The sequence below is a fragment of the Lycorma delicatula genome, chromosome 4 (genome assembly GCF_047948215.1).
Source record: "Lycorma delicatula isolate Av1 chromosome 4, ASM4794821v1, whole genome shotgun sequence".
In the NCBI taxonomy this organism is placed as follows: domain Eukaryota; kingdom Metazoa; phylum Arthropoda; class Insecta; order Hemiptera; family Fulgoridae; genus Lycorma; species Lycorma delicatula.
The window spans coordinates 185,075,073-185,097,709 of record NC_134458.1 but is presented as its reverse complement, the minus strand read 5'-3'; the positions used below and the strand labels follow the sequence as shown (position 1 = coordinate 185,097,709).

At 33.5% G+C, this 22,637-nt stretch overlaps 1 protein-coding gene across 2 annotated transcripts in view; it reads right to left on the bottom strand.

Annotated features, from left to right (window-relative positions):
- Window positions 1-22,637, bottom strand: part of LOC142322993 (uncharacterized) — a 596,487-nt gene that overhangs the window by 38,049 nt on the left and 535,801 nt on the right. For both annotated transcript variants that reach the window (XM_075362089.1, XM_075362090.1), the window contains exon 6: window positions 18,267-18,477. In XM_075362089.1, the coding sequence (XP_075218204.1) occupies window positions 18,267-18,477 (211 nt within the window). The remainder of the gene's footprint in view (window positions 1-18,266; window positions 18,478-22,637) is intronic.

Genomic DNA, 22,637 nt, shown 5'->3' with positions numbered 1-22,637 from the left:
GAAATAGATTGATACTGCTTTTAGAGCTGGCGATGTGGCGGCCACGGTCGAAGTTATTTGCAGGTGTAACAGAGACCTTTCGTTGTCTACATGCCCCCCGCGATGGCAAGCATGTAGTTAAGGTGCCCATGTTGTTCGGGGCATGGGAGCCCTGAAAGCATCGGTGTGTAAGGGCCTGGAGTCAGTGCAGAGACTGCGCATCCGCTCTCTGCCAGGACATATGCCGGTTCCACCGGAGTACCGGAACGGACCTCCAGGGTTGGTAGCCCTGGAGTGGGGGTGTACCCCGGCGGCTAGCCATACTACAGCAGGGATTAATTGTTCATGCAAACTGAACAACTAAACGTGGCAGAGGGTTCACGTAAACACCCTCGTCTAGAACCAGCCGTTTCGCCTGAGGCAAAACGGAGAAAAAGTGCAGAGTCAAGAAAGATTGAGATTGGCGCTAGGAAAAGCTTACAAAAAGCTTTTTTTAAAAGTAGTAATGTACCGAAACCCAAATATTTGGTCATTACAAAGGAGGATGGAAATTTCTCGAGGGTGAGTCCTTTCTCATCGCTCGGGAGATAACCAAATGCGCTGGTGGCCCTGTAAAAGAAATAAGGAAGACCTTCAAGGGACTTCATGTTGAGACTGTAAATGATGTCCGATCTCAAAAGATTTTAGGGCTTAAAAAGATTGGAGAACTGGCTGTACATGTCGATCCCCACGGTACGCTCAACACCTCAAGGGGTGTGGTCGTCTGTCGGGATCTTCTAAATTGCACGGAGCAAGAAATCGTTGAGGAGTTGTCATCGCAGGGAGTAATAGAGTGTCGCCGATTGAACATGAGGGGGAATGGCGAAGTCCAACCTTCAGCCTCTCATGTTTTCACATTTAACCGGCCTACCTTGCCGGAGAAGATTAGAGCGGGGATACATCGATTGGATGTGCAGGCATTTATCCCGCAACGATGCTTCAAGTGCCAACGTTTTGGCCACACCGCTATCAAATGTGAGAGAACGCAAATATGCGTGTGCGACGAAGAGGTGCATGAGGGAGAGCCGTGTAAAGAGCCCCCTACATGCATCAATTGCAAGGGACAGCATTCATGTAGATCCAGGAATTGTCCTGTCTACAAAGAAGTAGCTGTGCAGGAAGTTAAAACCCTGCAGAAAGGCAGCAACATGGAAGCCAGGAAGATTGTTAACCCCCGCAAACCTAGAGTAACAACATCTTATGCTCAGGCTTCGGCTACTGTTTCCTGCTCCTGCTCCAATTGCTGTAGATGAAACTCAAATTATAAATAAACTTGCGCCTGCTTTGGCTAACATGATTGAGAGGATCATCGAAAACAAGATGAAACCTTTCAGCAATAAAGAATTTGTTAAGCCAAAGATACAGCCTGCTGAAGATAAATCGGTAAAAGTGAAAGTTTCTCCTGCAGAAAAGAAAACGGACGCCAAACCAGAAAGTCAAGTCCGTCTCAGCGAGATTCTTCATGACAAGAAAGAGTGTGTTATAGAGGCTGCAAAGCCTCCCGCAACTGAGGTGGCCTCTAAACCACAGAGGCCACAAAATATCACACAGGGGGGACGAGTGTCCCCCCTTCCACAGGCGGTGACCGGTGCGACCCCCGTGTCTGGGGGCGGCCAGCTTGCCGCCTATAAATCGGCGCCTGAAACCGGCACAGATCCATGCCCGTCGTCGTCGGCGGCTTCGGTGGTCTCCGATTCGGAGACCGGAAGCTACACCGGCGACGACGTTCTCCACGAACACGATGCGATCGAAAGATGGAGAAAAAAGGGTGGCCGAAAGGCAAACCCAGATCATAATTTAAATTAAAATTAGCGAGTCGATTGTACAATGGAACATAAATGGATGTTTTTCAAACATCCATGAGCGCCAACGCTTGGTACATGATGTAGACCCGATTTGTATATGTCTGCAAGAAACGCATTTCCGCCGAAATGAAAATTTTTAATTAAAAGGATTCGATATATTTCGGCGAGATCAACCGCCAAATGTAAGAGTTAGAGGTGGAGTAGCTATACTAACATCGACTAGAGCTACCACCGAAGCGGTTGTTCTAAACACAAACCTACAAGCGGTCGCCTTTAGAATGAAGCGTCCACTTTAGATCACTGTCTGCAGCATATACTTGCCGAATTTTGATTGGAATAAGGATGACAAAACAAGATTAATTTTTGAGCTTCTCCCACCTGTTTTACTGGTAGGTGACTTCAATGCTCATAATTCTCTTTGGGGATCGGATCGAATAGATCCCCGCGGAAGAGAACTGGAAGGGTTCCTGATGAATTCGGAACTTATTATTTTAAACGATGGATCAGGAACCTTTTTCAATGCCAGAGATGGATCGACGTCCTGTATAGATCTTCCACTTATAAGCGGATCGATAGCACCGAGGTACAGCTTCCATGTCTTAGACGATCTGCATGGAAGCGATCATTTCCCGGTGCAAATTGTAACTGATGTTACAAGAACAATATATCCCATCCCTAAAAGATGGTTATTTGAAAAGGCAGACTGGACGAGCTTCACAGCTACAACGATACTCCCTGAAACAACTGGAGTTATCGGAGACGATTTCGACGCCATAACAAATGCAATAATTGAGTCGGCATCGAGATATATTACCAAAACATCTGGGAAACTTACGAAGAAATCCGTTCCATGGTGGAACGATGAAATAAGTGAAGGTATTAAAAGAAAGAAAAGAGCGTATAACGCCTTCAAGGAGCGTCCTAACATACAAAATCTTGTTGCCCTTAAAAAATACAGGGCGTCTGCAAAACGTCTTATGATTGACTCGAAAAAACCATCCTGGCAGAAATACGTGTCATCTATCGATAGAACCACTACTGTATCAGATGATTGGAGGAAAGTGAAGGCGATTTGTGGGCGTAATGATTTTGCTCCGATAACTAGCCTTCAAGATGAAGATGGAATTAAGGATACTTCAAACGAAATAGCAGAGTTATTGTCCAATCACTTCGAGAAGGCCAGCAAAACGGCCAACTACGAGGAAGGTTTTCGAACCAAAAAATAAGAACTCGAAGGTCTACTAAATTTTAGAACTGAGTATAATTACTCATATAATGTACCATTTAAAATGGAAGAATTCGTGAAATCGTTGGAAAAATCAGGTAACACAGCTGCTGGTCCGGATGAAATCCATTATAATATGATCAGGCAGCTGAATACCACTGCAAAACGCAGTGTGTAAGAACTTTATAATCAAATATGGCGGGATGGAACGTACCCGCAGCAGTGGGAAAAAGCTCATGTTCCAGTACCAAAGAAAAAAAAAATTTAACACATCTTAATAGCTACTGTCCTATTTCTTTAACGTGTGCTATGGGAAAAATATTTGAAAAAATGATTAATAATCGACTCGTCTGGGTTTTGGAAAAAGAAAACCTGATATCACCGTATCAAGCAGGTTTTCGGCAATACCATTGTACCACTGATCAAATGATCAGCTTAGAGAACGTTATATATAACAGCTTCATTACAAGGAAACATTGTGTCGGAGTCTTCTTTGATCTTCAGAAGGCTTTCGATATGACCTGGCGTCATGGTATAATGCTCCAGATACATGAATGGGGCATTCGTGGCAATCTGCCTGTACTGCTCAGCAATTATATGAATGACCATACCTTCCAAGTACGCGTCAACAATGAATATTCATAGGAAAGAATCTTGGAAAATGGCATACCACAAGGCTCGCCGTTGAGCGGTACCTTGTTTACCATTGCCAATAATAAATTGATACTAGCCATTCCAGCAGAAATCAGCAAAAGCGTCTATGTTGATGATCTGGCAATTGTGTATGCAGCAACAAGACTGCTATGGTCAGGTACAAATTGCAACGAACGATCAATGCTCTAAAAATAAGTTGCAAGGAATAACGGATTCCAATTCTCACCAGAAAAAACGTGCTGTGTACACTTTTGTAGGAAGAGAATTCCTCATCAAAGTCCTGCGTTTACAATTGATGATAATCCAATACAATATAAAGATAATGTAAGATATTTAGGATTAGTATTGGATAAATCCCTTACATGGGGATTACATATACAGGACTTGAGTGATAGATGCAAAAGAGCCCTAAACATTATAAAATGTTTATCGAACTTAAATTGGGGCTCAGACAAAGAGACATTATTGAGATTGTATAAAGCCTTGGTTCAATCTAAACTAGACTACGGATGTATCGTATATTCATCCGCTAGAAAGTCGCTCTTAAGAAAGTTAGACGTAGTTCATAATAGCGGAATAAGATATGCAACAGGCGCTTTCCGCACAAGTCCGGCGGCTAGTCTGATGTCTGAAGCCGGAATAATGCCACTACATTATAGAAGAGTGATCCTTTTACTAAGATACGCAGCAAATATATGGGCTTATCCTGCCCATATAAATAATAAACTTTTCAATAACCATCCTATAGCTGCATTATACGAACGTCGTGTTACCTATTCCAGACCAGCCGGAATTAGGTTCGACGAATTAAGAAGTAAATACGAAATTGCCTTTCGAGATACATTGGCAATTTCTACTAGAGAAATACCGTCATGGCTCTTGCCAGCGGTAAATACAAGTTTGGATCTCTCTCAAGGAGAAATAAAAAAGAAACCAGCAGTGATCATCCAACAGGAGTTTTTGGCAACCGTCAGTACTTACGAAGAACATATTAGAATTTATACTGACGGTTCTAAAACCGAACATGGTGTTGGATGCTCAATATATGTAAATGGAGATGCCCACTTTTGGAAACTGCCAGATATGGCCAGTGTCTACACGGCAAAACTCACTGCAATTCAGCAAGCTCTTCGCTACACTGAACACTATTGCGATGAGAGAGTGTTAGTATGTTCCGATTCTTTTAGTGCACTTGTCGCAATTCGGAACAAGAACATTAAGGATGTCCTAATTGCAAACATCCTGTCCATTTTATACGATCTAAAACATCGAGGACAGCGATGCGTATTTGTATGGACTCCGGGGCATGCTGGTATTACAGGTAATGAAATCGCAGACGAAGCTGCCAGAAAGGCAACAGTCTGCGATGATTTGGATGCATTTCCTGTAAGAGTGGCAGATGTTAAAAACCGTCTAACAAATATAGTAAAAAACAACTGGAATGCTGAATGGAGGAGTTTAAATACAAAATTAAACTCAGTAAAAACTTCTCCTTATAAATGGAAAAGCGACTTTAAGTTGACTCGCCGTGAACAAGTAGCGGTGACCAGACTTAGAATCGGTCACACGCGATTAACAAATTTATATATGTTAACCGGCGAAGTGAGACCATTGTGCTGTGTTTGTAATAAAACACTGACAATCAAGCATCTAATAGAAGAGTGTACCATATATGAGAACCTCAGAAAGAGGTTCCGTCTTACAAATAATATTAGAGCTGATCTGGATAATGGAAATGAAGAAAATATAGTTGCATTTTTACACGCCAGTGGACTTCTTAAAAGTCTATAAAATGAAAGTTTAAAGCTGTGATAAAAGAATCTCTAAGCGGTAGTTTTATATATATATATATATATATATATATATATATATATATAAAGAAAGAAATGGTATTGTAAGTTGAAATTTTAATTTCATGGTCTTTTGAGAACCTTATCTCAAATTTTAATATTGGGGCCCTTTACACCCCGTAAGTGTTTGTGATTGTCCTTGTCTTTTATGTCTTAATGTTTATTATGAAGTTTGTGTTTTTAAATAAAATGTAAGGGCCCTTTACAGCCTTACATATGAGGATCTTAGCTAATGACCTTAGCAGTCTATACCCGTAAAAATTCAGTTAAAAAAAAAAAAAAAAAATTACATATCAGGAAATATTAATTTAATGTCAAATAAAGTAATTGCATCCCTTTTTTTTATTAAAAAATAAACTACTTTATATTTTCTATTATAGTAAATATGTTATGAATAAAAATAAAACCTTTTTTTTTTTTTATTCATGTCGAAGTGATTTTCAAAGAACCATGTCAATATCATTTCTTTTTTCTGTCCTGCATTTCCTTCATTTTAAAGTACCCCCGTTTTTCTTCTTCTGTCCATTTTCTGATGGTGCTTGTGCTTCCTTCATCCACAAGAACCTTTGTATTATAAATTATTTCTCTAAATTTCATTTTATCTAATAACTCCTCTTTTATCTTTAGGGTTTGAAGTTCCTCTTTCATTTGCTTTATGTAACCTCTTTATGAATTTGGCTTTTTAGTTTGCAATTGCTATTAAAAATTTGTTTAGTCAGTCTTTGTTTGACTCATTTTGATCTTGTGTCAGAGTAATGTGAATTTGTTTTTATAATTACAGTTTCCAAATCTTCTTGATTTTTATAAATTTACTTATTTCATTTTAATCTATACCCTTATATTTTTCTGAGACCGTAGATTCTGTTTGGATTTTCTTATTGATCTTTAAAAGATTTTATAGACACAGTCAATTTTGCTTTTTGAATTCTGTATAGGATCACATCATTACAGTGACTACGTTATTATAATGTCTCAGTTTTGCATTTATAGAAAGATTCTTTTTGTTATATATTTCTTTGGTTAGAGAGAAATTTAATATTTTCAATTTTGATTTCCGGATTTCCAAAGCGGTACCGTTTTTACTAATGTAAAACTTTTATTTATTAAAACTTATAGATAGTTTTTTTCGGTTATAACATTAATATTAGAAATTATAAATAATTAATAATTTTTATTAACATTAGCTTGTGCGAATTACAAATTAACCTTATTCAAATGATATCATCCGAAGTGGTTTGCCAGTTGAGCAAAAAAGGCATGCAAATATATTAACAAAGATTCCACTCTAAAATAGACATTGAAAAAGATTTTTTTTGGGGTGATAAAAAATTATTTTTGTAGCATATGCTAAAAAATGGCAAAAGCTTAATAGGGATTCAAACCCGGTAGAAGAGACTGTAATATAGAGACGATACCACTCCGCCATGAAGGAAAAATAAAATTATTTATTCAGCAACAACGGATAATAGACAACAGATAGACATGGAAGCTTCCATCTCTTGGCCACCGCGAAGTCTCGATTTGACCCCGATGAATTTCTTCTTTTGGGGCTACGTAAAAGATGTCGAACTCCAAGAAAAAATATAGTCACTCGGCCACCTCCACAAAATAATAACTACAGCCGTGGAAACGATTCCTTCAGACACCAAAATGTGAAATAAGATGGATTATCAGTTTGATGGCTCAGATCTATAAACAGTGCTCATATTAAGTTGCATTAAGGTGTAAGAAAATAGGACATCTAATTGTTATTATGATAGATAATACATTTTTGTAAAGCAAGAATATTCCTTATTGGCCTTGAATCGGAAAACTCCGGATGAAGAACGAAGACACTGTCGCTCCGCTAGGGAGATATGATATGTAATGATAATTACAAATAATAATAATAATATTATAATAACACATTGTTATTTACACACGTCTATTACATACATATGTATATATAATACATTATATTTACATAAACTTATCATTAATTAACCCATTGTGTATTCTTTCTTTTTCTTTTTTTTTCTCTCATTTTTATTTTATAAATAATTTTAAAAAAAGAAAATTATTTACCAAGATTTTAATTAATTTAGGATTTATATATATGTGTGTGTATATATAATTAATATTTCAATCAGAAACAAATAAAACTGTTTATTTATTTTATTTATTCATATGTATATACGTATAATACCTAATTACGTGAATACATATATAATAACAATAATAATAACCCTCGCCATAATCCAGCCGTTTCGCCTGTGGCGAAACGGAGAAATGTTTTGAAAGTAGAAGGATAGAAAATGGTGGGTAGATTTTGCAAAGAGCTCTATTCAAGAGCAATGTTCCAAAACCCAGGTATCTGGTAATTACGAGAGATGATGACAATTTTTCGAGATTAACCCCCTATCTTATTATTCGAGAAATAATTAAATGTGCTGGAGGCCCAGTTAAGAAAATAAGGAATACATATAATAGGCTTAATGTAGGGACGACTAATGATGCAGAGTCGCAAAAGATCCTAGAAGTTAAGAATATTGGCGAATTTGCTGTGCAAGTCGATCCGCACAGTACACTCAATAGATCAAAGGGTGTTGTGGTGTGTCGGGATCTGCTGAATTGCACACAGCAGGAAATAGTTCAGGAACTGACACCACAAGTAGTGATTGAGTGTTGCAGGTTGAACATGAAAAGAAACGGCGAAGTCCTACCTTTTGCTTCCCATGTCCTCACATTTAGCAGATCAATCATGCCAGAGAAAGTGCGTGCAGGAATTCACCGTCAGCTAGAGAATAGGGCGTAGCCGGCTTTGTCAACCGCCGAGGGCTGGATGGACATGAACAATTTAAAGTGTGTTCTGTGCCTAAGACGAAGTTTATGCTTCTGAAGGGTACTGACAAATTACCAAGCAGTCATAACCCCTACATTAATCAGCTGAGTAAGGGTTCATAAGTACCTAGGTGTTTTGTTTGATGACAAGTTGCTTTTTAGTAACCACATTAAACAAGTTGCGGCGGACGCCGTCTCTGTGATGCACAAACTTAAAAGGATTGCTCGGAAGGATTACGGGCTGTCGGGCCGTCAAATGTACTTGGCGTACCGAGGTGTCTTCGGGAGCATGATCTTATGCGATCATGCTCTCGATCATAAAATTGGGCGCAACCTATGCGCCCAATTTGGGCGCATAGGTTGGATAGAAATAGAGCACTGCATCAAAGTTTAAGGAGTGCCCATCACAGAACCTTGATAGTATGCACTGGTGTTTTTAAAACAACCTCCTACGAGGCCGTATTGGGAAAGGCTCTCCCACTCGATTTAGTGTTGAATGTTCGGGCAGCCATGTGGAAGTTGCGAAGAGGTCGGGAAGCCGAGGCATTTGGGATGCGGTTTCAAGCCGGGCTAGAACAGGAGCGGAACGGCGATCACAATGCACCGGATCTAAATTTCGTTTAGTTGCCCAATTCCCGCATGCGGAAGAGGCTATGGAGCCTCGCGATGGAGGCATGGCAGCTTGAATGGCACACCACGACTAAGGGAAGATACTTGTTTAGGTTTATACAGGATCTGGGGGATGGTATGCCTCGAATTCATTTTTAAGGGCAGCGGGTGCCCAAGTGCTCACCAACCATATGGATTTGAAGCAATATCTGTTTCGGTTTTGCTTAGCGACTGATGAGTTGTGTGTCTGCGGGGAGGTCCAGTCAAACGAGCATATGATGTTCGACCGCTCTGCTCTTGGAGGGGCCACCCTGGAACTTAGAGGTCGGGAGAAAACTGGTCGCTCATAAACGGCGAGTCAGTGTGGCGAGAGCCGCATTGTCGGACCGTGTGGGAGTTCCTCGATGAGGTTGCGAAGTTCAAGCGTCATCGCTAGAGTTTTTTAATTAATCTGAGTTATACTGATTCCTATAGCGCCGCTGTGGGAAGTTTTTCCTGAGATAATGACTGGCCACCAGCCAGATACAAGCTCCATGCGTTTAAAATGGTGGACAGGCACTAGCTGGCATACAGCGACTGAGGCGTGACAGCCTAACTGCTGTCTTTTATTATTAACTTTAATGACTTTTAGTAATTAGTAAAAAGGGGTGCGCCTCCACGATCTAGATTCAGTTTGACAAGTGAGCGGTTGGGACACGTAAGCGGATGCTGAATAGGACCCTGCTTAATCCGCTCACGCTGATAGGTAGCTCACTAGGAGCTTTTAGGAAACGAGGTCACTAAACAGTTTTAGAGGCACAGTAGCCGTATCTTGGCACTGACACTTGGTCTATGCTCTAGGGCGACCGAATGGGTGGTGGCAGGAGAAATGCCAGTTAACCAATCCCATCTCAAAAAGATGGATGTTTGATAAGGTAGATTAGACGAGCTTCACAGCTAGTACGATACTCCCTGAAACAAGTGAATTTATCATAGCCAATGTCGATTCTATAACTAACACTACATTTGACTCGCCATCAAGATATATTCCCCAAACATCCGGGAAACTCAAGAAGCGACACGTTCCGTGGTAGAACGGTGAAATAAATGAAACTATTAGAAGAAATAAGGCCGCATGTAATGCTTTCAAGAAACGTCCAACATTAGAAAATCTAATTGCCTTTAAAAAATTCAGGCCGTATGAAAAATCACTTATGATAGATGCTAAAGAACGATCCTGGCATCAATATGTGTAATCCATTAACAGAAATACGACTGCGTCAGACGTTTGGAAGAAAGTGACTGCTATTTAAGTTATTCCCATAACTTGCCTTCAGTATGAAGATGAAGTTAGAGATACTCCAAACGAAATAGCAGAGTTACTAGCCATTCGTTTCGAAGAAGCAAGCAAAACGGCTAACTAAGATGAATATTTCAGAACACAAAAAAAAAAAACTTGAGGGTCTGCTAAATTTCAAAACTGAAATGAATTATTCATATAATATACTATTCAAAATAAAAGAACATGTGAAAGCCGGCAAAAAAGATGTTATTCCGGATGAAATTCATTATGCTATGATAAGGCAGCTGAATACAATTGCAAAACGTAGATTGTTAGAACTATATAACCAGGTATGGTAGGATGAAACGTACCTGCAGCAGTCAAAAAATCACATATTGTTCCAGTTCCAAAGAAAGATTAAAATCTAACAGATCACCATAGTTAACGTTCCATTTCTTTGACTTGCGCTATGGGAAAAAGTTTTGAAAAGAGATAAATAATCGACTCGTTTGGATTTTAGAAAAAGAAAGTTTCTTATCGTCACATCAAGCAGGTTTTCGACAATACCACGTAACTATTGATCAAACGATTAATTTAGAGAACATCACACATAACAGCTTCATCACAAGAAAACATTGTGTCGGAGTCTTCTTTGACTTGCAAAAGGCATTCGATATGACCTGGCGTCATGGAATAATGCTTCAGTTACACGAATGAGGCATTCGCGGCAGTCTGGCAATATTATTCAGCAACTATATAAACGAACATACTTTCCGTGTACGTGTTAACAATAAATATTCATCAGAAAGAAAATTGAAAAATGGCATACCACAAGGCTCGCTGTTGAGCGGTACCTTGTTGACGATCGCCATCAATATATTAGCCATTCCAGCAGAAATAAGCAAAAGTGTTTATGTCGATGATTTGGCAATTGTATATGCCAGCAACACTACAGATATGATGAAAAACAAACTGCAACGAACGATAAACGCCCTCAATGAAGATGCGAGGAATAATGGTTTCAAATTTTCACCAGAGAAAACATGCTGTATACATTTCTGTAGGAAGAGAATTTCCCACCGAAGTTCTGTTTCGACCATCGATGACCATCGTATACTATACAAGGAAAATGTAAGATTTAAGTCTGTTACTAGATAAATCCCTTAGATGTGGATCACATAAACAGGACTTGAGTGTTAGATGCAAAAAATCCCTAAACATTATAAAATGTTTATCCAACGTCAATTGGAGCTCAGAGAAAATGGAACTTCACTCCAGCTGACTCGCCGAGAACAAGTGGCAGTGACCAGACTTAAAATCGGCCACACGCGAATAACAAATTCGTATTTGTTAACCGGTAAAGAAAGACCAATGTGCAGTGTTTGTAATAAAGTACTTACAGTCAAGCATCTAATGGAAGAGTGTATCATATATGAGAACCTCAGTAAGATGTTCGGTCTAAGACATAATATTGCTGCTGATTTGGGTAGTGGAAATGAAGAAAAAATAGTTGGGTATTTGCAAGCCAGTGTACTGTTAACAAGTCTATAAGGAAATTTAAACTGTATTAAAGAATTTCCAAGCGAAGCAGTTTAATTGTATGTATAAAAAAGGGAGTCTTGAAGGGTGGCACGTATATGGCCGGGAGGTAACCCTCTAGCCTAGGACGCCCGTACTCGACTACATGCAAAAGTGGGAGAGTCGGAGTGTATCCGATGATGACTTGGGGGACTCTGGAAGGGAAACAGAAGGCGCGGGGCAAAGGGTATGCGCAAGGCATTCCTGATGCTCGGTGGGTCATGACCGGGAAGAGCAGCCTCCCTTCCGAGGGGCTCTTTGGCCGTCCTGCACAGGCGGTCGAATAGCGCCTTTGACGCGGGGAACCCCGATGGGTTAAGTTCTGCAGGAAAATTTATAGGGAGGGTAGTCGACTGCTACGGCATCCTGGGGCGACTGATGTAATGCTTAACGGCGGTTTAGTTGTCTCGGTGGTGCCTAAAAAAAAGAAAAGGGAAAGAAGAATATTTGTATTGAGAAGACATTCTCTTCCATTTTTAATTTTGTGTTTTATTTATTTTTCTCATTTTAATAACGGGGCCCTTTCCACCCTGTAAGTGTTCAGAGTGACGTTAATATATGTGAGTGTCTATATGTTTTGTGGTGATATTAAATAAAATGTAAGGGCCTTTGACACCCTTACATATGACGAACCTCATTTTGATTTAACTCCCTTTTAAAGAATGTGATAAGGGCTAATGACTTTAAAAGTCGATGCCCGTATAACACAAAAATAAAATAAGATGAAGAAGGAGAAAAGTTAACACCTAAAACATTCAAACCACTTAATCTTCTGTCAGTAATTTCATAATTTTTTACTTCGTAAAGCAGCTTTGACCAAGCGCGGTTTTTAGAGTTGACCTTAATCCTTCCAAGAAAACGTGGGAGTTTTAACATTTTTTTTTTATTACGAAGAACAATGAACCTACTATTCACAACGTGATCTCTGTATCATATTTTATTTTCTGAATATTATTTATTATATTAGCCCATTATATTTTAGTCTTTCTCTCCCTCTCACACATTCTCCCTCTCACTCTCTCTCTTTCTTTCTCTCTCTCTGAATTAAAAATTCATTTTTATTTTACAAACAAGTAAAAAAAGAATAGGGTATTTACCAAATTTTGATTAAAATAGAAAATCAAACTAAAATCACATCATTGTTTCAGTCATTAATATTTCAATCAGAAACAAATCCTTTGTTTCATTTATAGCTGGAATAAAATTCACTGAATATATAAGGTAGCTTAAATTAAACAGTAATAATATACCCTTTTGGTGATCTGAAGCGGGAAAAAATTAATATGATGATTAAAAAGGATTTACGAATTTTCACAAACGATTTGTGAACTATTAAAAAAAAAAAAAAGGAAATAAAAACAATATCAGCACCAGAAATCTACCTTTTGATGTGTAATAAATTGTTTTACATACAGATATAGTTCAATAATAATTATATTCACGTTGATAAAGCGTAACATCATCCATAGACGATATAGGAATATTTTTATACAAATTCCTCTCCCCAGTATTACAAAATTAATTGAATCTCCGATTTCAATGCTTAGTTAGTTATAAGTCGATATGTGTGTGAGTTTGTATCGATATACGCATAAACCTGCGGAACTAATGGACATTACATAAATTATTCTTTGTTGAATGAAATTTCAATAAGTACACTATACACATTAAATTTTGAAAGATATTTAGGTCTAAATTTATTTAATAACTCCATTTGTTTGTTTAGGCTTAAACCTAGACATTATTCTTATTTGTTTACAGTATTATTTTTTAATGTCTCCAATCATAAAAAAAAATTTTTGAATATCAAAACCTATGACTATGACTATGACTATGATTTCATTTACTGACTATGGTGATTTCATTTACACTATTTCCTTAACGTGAGAAGAAAATAGTCTAATAAATAATGTACATTAATTATAATTATGTACTACATTTTCCACTTAACTTTTTCCCTTTAGTGTTCTTTTTTTCACAAAATCATTAACGATACAGTTTAATAAAGTATTCCATAGGATCAGAAATTAATATGTGAAAAATTTTTTTTATTTTTGATTCAGAGTTCCCTTCCTAATAAAAAATAAGAACGAATAATTAAAAATAAATATAGAATAGTTCAGCAGTCTTTTAGTTATAAAAACCAAATTTTGAAAGGTAGCTGACATAGCAAAGTCCTGTTTTTAACTGAACATCATATTATTTTTTCTTTGTGTTTATATCACAGTTATATATTGACGCTTTTCTGATTTTTATGAAACTTTTCAGTAAGATCCCTCGCTATTAGGGGGAACAACCTTTATGTACAATAATTTTTCGTAATATTTTCTATTTAGAAATGACGGGTGCTACTATTCTTAGTTGCACCGGTCATTTTATCGTCAAGTATCCAACACTTGTCTCCCCACAACTACTGATGTCAACCACTGTTTGCAGTCTGTCTCTCAGCATTAGATAATTCACTACTTTTTACTCCATCTTTAAGCCCAACGTATGTCAGTGAAACCGTTATCCAGTATAATACCATGCCGTTTTAAAAATACTATTTAATAAAATACTTTTTATTAAATATTTAATATTTAAATTAATATTTCAAATAAATATTAAATATTTATTAGAAAAATATTTTTTTGATGAACGTTTTTTTTTATTGTTTTCTCCTCGGATACCTTGTTAAGTAGAAAAATGAGAAAATATATGTAAAAAACAAACGGTAAAATACTGAGGATATAGTGCATGTAACTTCTCCACATTCTTCAGTCAATTACGTTTGGTATCTCTTCAGAAGGACTTTCTATTACTTGCTAATACAGCAACATTACTTTTGATAATAGCCAAACCATCCATAATCAATTACAAATCCTTTATTTTTATTTGTGTTACATCTTGTGTAAGACTTCTAACCCCAATTGATTAGACAAAAATGTCTTATTCTAATTTGACGTTCCCTCATTTCGTCTGCTTTGTTCAAAACACAGACGCAGATTTATGAAATACGTAGTTATTTTTCATTCCTTATTTTTTTTTTTTTAATCAATATAATTTAAATTTTTTGCTGAAATTATGTAATTTATGGGATATTTAGGGGATTAAGTCCATTATTTATCACCTGAATTTATTGAATCTTTTTAAGTTCACCAGAGTAAGACGTATTGATAATTGATCGACTGAAACGAAGACCCTCCTATTATATCTACAAACAAACAGACGATTTTAGTGTGTTTGTAACGTAATTATGGTAAACACGTTTCCTAGATTTTATGAAATATTTCTAAAACGATCGTTGCTGTTAAGGTGGAACAAAAATATGCGTAACAGTTTTTCATAAAATTTTCCTTCTTAAAATGGTGACCAGTACTTCTTTTGGAAGAGTGACCACTGTTATTTTTCATTCATTGAGTTAGCACCGGCTAGTGTACTTTTTATATTACACTGTACTATACTTGAATATTTTTAATTTCCTTTTACAACATACAAATATTTTTAGAATAAATTATTTGAACATTTATAGCAAAAATATATATGTAATAATTGTAATATAAGTGTAATTCTATATAATGTACTTATATTTTTAAATACAATATATAAATTAAAAGTACAAAAAACCACCTAGGGAAGAGGGAAATATCTCCTAACAGTCATCACACATATTCATGATCCTGAAAATTGAGCTTACGATACTTATTTTTTTTTTTTTTTTTATAAAAAAAAGGCAAATTATTTTTTCATAATCACTAGTGGATTGTTAGAGTATAAAAAAAATGTCAAGCCTAACTGGGATTTGAACTCAGAACTGGTCTTTTGGATGAAAAACAAAGACGTTACCAGTCCACCAAGGAGGTCCGCTGATTTGTGTTAATACAGTAAGATTTTTGACATTAAATGAACAATCCACGATCAATTTTTAGCTAATTTTTCCATTTAAAAAATTATTTTTATTTTATGAATTCAATTTCGGTGAGAATGTAATTTGTTAAATGTAGTATAAAATGAATGGTCCTCCTACTCTTCATAGTACTTCAGTCTATAATTTTCATGACAAAAATTAGAAAATGACATGAAATTTTTAAAAAATTATCGTAAATTAATGGGGTATTAACTTGGTTGTTTCAAAATTATAATAAAAATATTAATGCGTAACTTTAACATATAATTTAAACAAACATTTGTAAATAAGGTACATAACAATTATATAAAATATCAAGTTGATTTTTATGTTAACTATAACCCAGATAATGTTTAGTACGAATATGATCTTACAGCCGGTGAATTAATTATAACATTAAAAATGCTTCAAACGGTAAAAATAATTTTAGAGAAATAAAATGACGTACATATTCAGGCGTATTTGTGTGCAAGTTACTTTAACTGAAAATATGATATTATATTGAGATATTGTAACGTAACATAAAAGGGTAAATATAAATAAAAAGAATTCTATTAAAATAAACAGTCACTAAAATGATGTAAATGACATTTGTTATTTTGTTCTCGATACAAATTATGTAGGATATTCTTTCCCAGGCTAAATATCACTTTTAATAAATTTTGTGCTTTATCTGAGTTGCACACAGGACTAAAATAATGTAGCTTACTTTTGTTTTGTAATTTTTTTCTTATACCTTTGTTATTCATCTGAACAAATTCAAAATACTAATATAGATTAAAGGGTTACTTATACAATTCAAGTTTAATTTGACAAAAGTATCGTTTACAGCTTTAAAAAATAATTATTTATTTTTTTACCGATCAGATAAATTTGAATAGTTGTCAGTAACAAAACTTGATAAACAAAAATTATTTATCTATATTACTGTATTAAAAAATCTCATATTTCTTGCTTTAATATACTTTTTTAATTCTAATAATGCAAATATCCTAAATCTTCCCTAATATAATATCTAACTATATTTTATTTCATCCGTGTTTATATTTATAGAAAAAACTATAAATATATGTAGTTTAACAAAGCATGGCAACTTAAAATGCAGTTTTAAGTTAAAAATAATCTTTAACGGTTAAACGTAAAAAATAAATTTTGAAGATGCTCCTATCTTCAAACAATTTTTTTTCGGTTTAAAGCTAACCATCACCGACGCACTCACGAGAAGAACATTAAAAAATTGTAATGAAAATCTAGATTTGTGACACAACATTTCAAAGGAAATTGGAAAACAAAAATGTTTGGGAAAAACCCTAGCAAAAATGTTAGCCATATATTTTTGACATCAAAAGTAGTGATCCAAATACTGTAGACCATTTTTAATTAGTTGTAAAAAGATTAAATTTATCGTTTTTATTTTTATTTTCCCGGCTAATATAGCTACTATAACTACAGTAAAGGGAAAGTATAGTAATAGGTTTCAAAAAAAAATTATCAAAATGTGACTTTTTTTTTAAATTGCAAATTTTAGAGCAACCTTTTTTCACAAAAAAAAAAAAAAAAATACCGTAAGTTTTTATATAAGAAATGCAAAACAAAAAAACTTTAACGTTATCCCTACGCACAAATTGAAGTAATTTATAAGTGAATTGTTATATACGTATTTATGTTGGCTTGTTTGAAACTCTTAAAACTCCGGATATGTAAAACAAATTACTTAAGTCTTTGGAGAGAAGCTATTCTCATGTGGATTAATTATATTAAACTTTTGCAAAAATTGGAAAAAGGGTGGGTATGGTTTTTCCCCAAAATAAGATCTAAAAGTTTTATTGGAGCATTTAATCAAAAAATATTTCTTAAAAAAGTTGAAGCTTTTTTTTATTTGTTAATAAAGCCAACTGTTTGTCGGTTATACCAACATCATTTTATAATTTCCACTGGTATTTTATTTCCAAATTTTTCATATTTTGAATTTCTTTTAATTATAAAATATAGATAACATTTAAAACAGTAACGAGTATAACAAAATAAGCCCCAGTATTTACGTGTTCTTTTCGGTTTTTCCAAATTCTTCTCTAATCTTTATTCCTGTTAAATCACACACACCCTTTTCTACAATTCGGAATAACACTCACTTAAATTATTGTTTTGGTAGATTTTTGTTTCGTTAAAAATAAAAAGTTAAGTTATCATAACACATTTGTCACTCACTTTTCATAAAAAAATGCATAAATAGCTCTTTATTATTGCATAAATATAGAAATTATGCAACAAAGTCTTCATCAGTTTTCTGTTTTTGCCCAAAACTTAGAACAAAACTCACTTCAAAAAGAATTTGTGAATATGAATTATATATATATATATATATATATATATAATAAATTATTATAAAGTATGAGTTGTGAGTGTGACTACTTGAACTTGAGTAAAGATCAAAAATATTCTTTTAATGGAGTCAACAATATATTACTTTGTTATTTTTTTTGTATAAATATTTTTATAATAAAAAAAATAATTATTCTTAAATTCAAATAAGAAAATTTTCCATTTTATGTAACATTACCTGATCCTGAATCTCTTGTACCAAGTACAGATGCTAAACGTGGTCTATCCTCTTCCAATACTAATTCAGTCTGTGTTGTAAAAGCGTTGTAGAGATCAGCAACGCACTGGATTCTAAGTCCGCCTGCAGTTAATACTAAATAATTTATTCCAACTGTTGTTCTTATTCTTTTATAATTATCTGATTTTCGTTCCAAGAAACTTGTATTTACCTGTAATCATAAATATTATAATTTATTTTAATTAAAAATGAACTAAAATACATACAAATATTATTATATTTGATTGTATGATATACACAATTTAGCCAACATCATGTCAAAAAACATACTCTGAAATCTCACAGAATGTTCATAGTTCAGTTGAATACTCCCACCGGTTTACGGGGGGTAAAGCCAACAATTTTTTTCGGTTATTTTGCGCTTTATCTAAATGTTGATGACATATAAATTTTTATTTGCATTTACGAGTAATTTTTATCAACTTTTACTCAGTTCTTGACAAATTTTATCTCTCTGACTGGAGTTCTGTTCTTTTCCTGATGAAAATGATTATCTGGTGTTTTCTTTTATAAAAAAAGAATTAGATAAAAGAATTAGATCTTTTATAAAAAGAAAATTAGAATTCAAATAGTTGAAATTATGTTTTTTTTTCAAAAATCATTGTTAAATGCAATTAAATTATTTAAAGTTAAAGGTCAGGGAAGCTTTAATTCTGTAATCAGGAAAATATTTGTGTCGACCTGGTCACCGACTGGTGGCCGAATAAGACAAGTACTCAAGCAGAATACTGTTACATTAGTACATATTTTAGGTATTAAATCTGACTTAAAACCGAGACTTACCCATGTCGACGTTTTAAATAAAATGTAATTAGACAAAAACGTAAAAAAATATTTGTATATAATGTTATAACATAAATAATATTTTTTAAATTTAAATTAAGTTTTACCCACCAGTCTAGTAGTTAACTCGTCGTTGCAAATCAGTTGTTTAACAATTGATTTTCGAAATCAAAGGTTCTGATCCTAGTAAAGATTAGTTGCTTTTATACGGATTTGAATACTAGACAGTGGATACCGGTGTACTTTGTTGGTAGGTGTTCAGTTAACCACACGTCTCACGAATGATCGGTCTGTTCAAGACCGAAACAAGACTACATGTCGTTTACATGTCTTACATATCATCCTCATCTCATTAATCCATGAGGTGAGATTGCTTACCGTTCACTGGTTGAACAATTCGGTTTTGATTCAATTCGATTCGGTTTTGATGCAACGGTTGCTACGATTGCAACGTACATATTATAGGAAAAAAGTAAAGTTTTCATTGTGATTATTCAATGAGTTTTAATTTTTAATTTGTTTTTTTTTATCGTTCACCGAACATTAATGTGGAATATAATTTTTACAGGATTTTCTAAAAAAAGTTTTAATTATTTTTTTAAATAATTTAATGAACAATCTTCATGTTTTCATGGATTTTGTTTTACTGGCTTATAAATCCGGTCTACGTTAATGCATTTACTGATTATTTGGTAGAGATTTAATCATTAAATACGCAAAATCTTCATCATCTGTATGAGTTATCATTGAAAATGTCGAAAGGATTATAAATTCTTTAGAATCACTTCATTCAGAGGTTTTGCATCCATTTCTATAATCCACATCCAAATATTTCTCACTATGTGGAAAATATGAACTGAAATATATAATGAGCATTATAAAAATAATCAACTTTTAAAGTAGTATTGCCTCAAGAAATCTGAATTAAAAATATATTAAAAAAATGGTATATTTAAAAAAAAAGAAAACAAAAATTATTATGAAACAATAGGTATCTGTACATAAGAGCGGAATCTTAGTATTTTAGAACGTGCGCGCGCGTTCTAAAATACTAAAATGCTTTAGAAGAGGCAGCGGTAGTTTTCCATTTACAAAATAATTAAAAAGTTAAAAAATAAATAAAATATGAAATATTAGAAAAATAAAAAATACATAAAAAATACATTTAAAAAAGTACGTATATATAAGCGTAAAATCAATAAATGAATAATTACTTAAAGGAATTTAATCACTTGAAAAGATTGCAAAGCCGCTTAAGATATTAAATGGATTGGTTTTAAATCTTATGTTTTATAAGTCGGTTTTATATTTTAAGCGTACTCGCTTAAAATATAAGTGGTAAATTTTTTCCCCTTAATGGTTTACTAATATTAGATAGAAAGCAGTAGAATTTATTTTACGTATTTTTTTTTTTTTATTAAATACCTTAAAAACTCTATTTTAAATATCTTTATTAAACATTTAAAGTAAAAGATAATCAATGTTTAAATGAACTAATACGTACTCGGAGGCTGATTGGAAGTAAGAAATAGTCAGTATAACATGACCCAAGTTTATTTCCTACTGAATTTTGTAAAAATTTGACTATGAAAGATAATGACGATACTTAAGTTACTGACTGAAGAACATAAATTTCATTTTATACTGAATTCTTTGAATTTAAGTGTTTTTATTCTAAAAAGACAAACGTATTATAGAACACCCTGAAATTCAATCAACCATGGAAAACATTAAACGCTTAAAAGAGAGCCTAATACGGCAAAGAATTTGAAAAAATGAATAATTAAAGAAAATTACAGCATTCTAAAAAAAAATTTAAAGACAATGAATTTTCAAGGAGATGGGAACAGTAGGTATATTCATGTAATAATATAAAATTCATTTAAAGAGATAATTAATGATACCAAGATAAAGAGTCAAAGAAAGCTAGGGAAGATGCAAACGTGAAATATAGAGGAAATTACATTGAAGACAAAATTCAGAAATAATGAAAACAGAAGAAAGAATAAAAGTTTAAATAAAATAATTCAGTTTAGGAAAACTAACCGGCTAGGACACTTCAAAAAATGAAAAATATTAAATAAAATAATATTATAAAAATCAGTAAAAAACGGAAAAAAATAAGAAAATATACACAATGTACAAGAAAGTGGGAAGTACCAGAACTCAAAAATTTAGCTGGAAATAGAAGATAATGGAGATGGAAGTGGTACAATAGACTTTTTTCAGAGTAGGTACCATATTATTTGATGATCCTGCTATATAATGAAAATACAAGCTAAATAAATTGTACGTAGAACTGAAAAATCAACTTAAAACTACACATTTGGTATAGTAATAAAAATAATTCTGTTAATACATATTACGTTCACAATCTTTTTAACATTCATTTAAAAAAGAATTCATTCAAATATAACCCTTTATATGCACATAAAAAAATTGTTTATCGATGTTCCATAATTACCTACTTTCATACCCTATATGAAAGAATATGCATGGAAGTTTTGGTTGTTATTAGTATTATAATACTGTAAACAGCGTTACTTGTTTAATACAAACTAGGAAATTAAATATTATATGGTATCCAGCTCAAAATAATGAACACAGTAAGTATTTCTGAATATATATTAATTATGTCAAATAAAGCTATACACAATCCACATTTAGGTTTTTTAACAGTTGTTTAATATTGCATACGCAAATAAATTTCTTTTTGCCGTGGCTGTGTTATTTTTTATATATTTATTTATTTATTTTAAAACGAAAATTCTATTTTTTTTAATACTTAACATTTTTGAAAATAGTTATAATCAATTTCTATTGCCAACAATTTTTTTTTTAAAATTAACATACAGATTTGATGAATAAAATTTAAATTAATTAAAACACAATAAATTATCACATATTTCGATCGGTGATTGCCAAATTTTTCTTCATCTCATTCTACATATATATATATTAATGTAAATCCATGAAAATACAACTGATATTTTTAATGTTATTCATTATGTATTGTTACATAATGTACATTATGTATTATTGTACTGTAATTTCTAGAGTAATCATTATTCCTTTTATTTATCATCCATCTTAAAATATGTCTAAAGACTCCTAATTTTACTGATAATGATATTTGCCAATAAAGAATTAATGACCTTTATCAATAAAAATACGCATATAGTTTCAGATTTATTAATTTTTTAATTACTCTTTACCGTTAGTTCGTAAATCTTATCTTTCTAATTTTATTTAATAACATTTTGTCACAGCTGAACATCTGAGTTTTACGCATAAATAGTGATTCACGAAGAATGTAACAAACTTTTAAAACATGCTTTACTGGTGAAAATAAAGAAGTTTATATAAATATAAATTCGGGAACAAATTGAACAAAATAGGTTCAAGAACTCTACTATTAGTATATTTTGAGAAATCTGGTACTAAATACAAAAGATTGGGGTCGAAAAACACACTATTTTGCTTGCAGTACTTTGTAAAATAGATAATAAATACGTAAAAGTTTTTAAT